This window comes from Ranitomeya variabilis, chromosome 2, assembly GCF_051348905.1.
Source record: "Ranitomeya variabilis isolate aRanVar5 chromosome 2, aRanVar5.hap1, whole genome shotgun sequence".
Lineage (NCBI taxonomy): Eukaryota > Metazoa > Chordata > Amphibia > Anura > Dendrobatidae > Ranitomeya > Ranitomeya variabilis.
In genome coordinates this window covers 851,771,900-851,773,912 of record NC_135233.1, presented here as the reverse complement: position 1 = coordinate 851,773,912, position 2,013 = coordinate 851,771,900, and the positions used below count along the sequence as shown (strand labels likewise).

General features: G+C 34.0%; 1 protein-coding gene across 1 annotated transcript; it reads left to right on the top strand.

Moving 5' to 3' along the window:
• Window positions 1–314: 314 nt before the first annotated feature.
• Window positions 315–1,323, top strand: LOC143803975 (mucin-4-like). Its single transcript, XM_077281726.1, has 4 exons — window positions 315–327; window positions 376–590; window positions 720–789; window positions 1,127–1,323. Exons 1-4 carry the CDS (start codon window positions 315–317, stop codon window positions 1,321–1,323), a joined length of 495 nt encoding a protein of 164 aa, XP_077137841.1.
• The last annotated feature ends 690 nt before the right edge of the window (window positions 1,324–2,013 follow it).

The window sequence follows — 2,013 nt, the reverse complement described above, 5'->3', positions numbered from 1 at the left end:
ATTAATTTAATGCTTTTTTACTCACTTATATGTAAAAACATAATTATAATAATTATATGTGGGCTGCAATACTAATAAGATTTTATCAGCTCATGTTTCACCATTTTTATTTGGGACATATTAACACGTAATACAGCAAAGTTTTACTAGAATGTATCTTGCTTGTACAGAACAAGAAGTTGATCCCTACAATAACTGCTGCTTGTACTCTGGCTCCTCATACCTATGTTCCTTGTACCGGGACAGAAGACCTTATGATTACTGCTTTGGATATGTTCCGCCACGTTTTGGTAAGCTTTACTTCCTCTAAATACATGGAGTTACTTAGTCAAAATAGTTGATACAACAAACGGAATACACAATATTCTTTTTTAGGTTCCCTATTCGGTGATCCCCACATCAATACACTAGATGAAGTAAAATACACTTTCAATGGCTTGGGAGAGTTCATTTTGACCAATGTGAAAGATGAGAACGGCACAGTAATTTTCAGGCTGCAGGGTCGTACTGCTAGGGCTAGCAATGGGACACATGAAACACAGGCAACCAACTTCGTGGGACTGGCTGCGATAATTCAAGAAGAGACAACGGTAAAGATGATAATACAACTAAACCTTTACAATAATTGTATTTCCCTACACCGATGTACACATAATTTATAAGACAGAGTGCGGTTTTTGATTGATGCTAATTGCATCTTTTTTCTGCTTTTTTTATAGATTGAGTGGATTCTTCAGGGGAGTAATTCAACCATTGTGAAACTCAATGGCACAGAATTTACTTTACCAGGTAACTCAACTTTTTACATTATGAATTATTTAAACAAAGTTTAACTTTTTCTTCCTCAAAAGAAATAAAAAATCTGAATATTCTTATGCAGGAGACAGTATATACTGTATATTTTAACTTTTTGACTTGATATATAGTTTGCTGGAATCAGCTAAAGATGTTTGATCTCTTCCTAATGTAAATCTTTAAAATCAAGATTCAGAGTTAAAATTTCAGAGACTTGTTAAAGTTGCCTTTATAAGTGTAAAATCACATAAAACAGCTGCATAGTTTACAATTAGGCATCGAATTCCTGTGAATATATGGGATTAATAAATCCTACTTTGATTCTTAAAAGATAACTCTACCTATGTCAGCAAAATCACACTGGAGAAGACAAGCAAAGACGAAATTAAAGCCTCGTTCGATGGTGGGATCTCAATCACAGTTTCTGCTAATGAGGGAGCTTTGAGCTTTGTCACAATGTTAGAAACTATCTACAAGAGCAAAACTGAAGGCCTCCTGGGTAAGAAAATATGTTTGCCTGATCTTTAAATAAGTGCAGTATATGAGCTACTGTAATATACAGATAATTATAATTATTATCATTTCTTGGGAACATAGCAATAAAAAACGTGAAAAAATGAATAAATGACCAGTTATCTCAAATGTAGCATTCTTTTTTGCATTTGATTCCATTGCTGTAAATGTTTTGCAGGAATCTTTAATGATGATAAGACAGATGACCTGATGGCTGCTAATGGAACCAAACTGGAATTTAATGGTGTGAATCTTCCAAATGATTCCCTGATATTTGAGATCGGAATGACATGTAAGTGCTCATTGTGTCTACTTTGTGATTTCAGATTTTCCGTGTTGTTTAAATAGGTTTTATATAATTTTCTATCCAGCTCTCTTAATCAAGAAAAATAAAAGATCTTTTTAATTTACATGTTTTTAAATAAAACCTACATTTATTACAAGGTAAGGCTGTCCTTGATGGGAAAATAAAATGTGAACATTGTGGCCTCTTTATAAATGTTTTTGTTTCACAGGGAAAACCTCCCCTTCGGACAGCCTCTTCATCTACAATGAGACCATTGGGGAGTCCTGGTACACCTACAACAATAACACATTTGTGCCACTGTTTTATGATGAGCTGCTTTTGACGACTGATGGTGAAATCGTTAAGAAAGCAAATGAGACTTGTCAAGGAAATGATGAGTGTATCTTTGATGTCTTGAG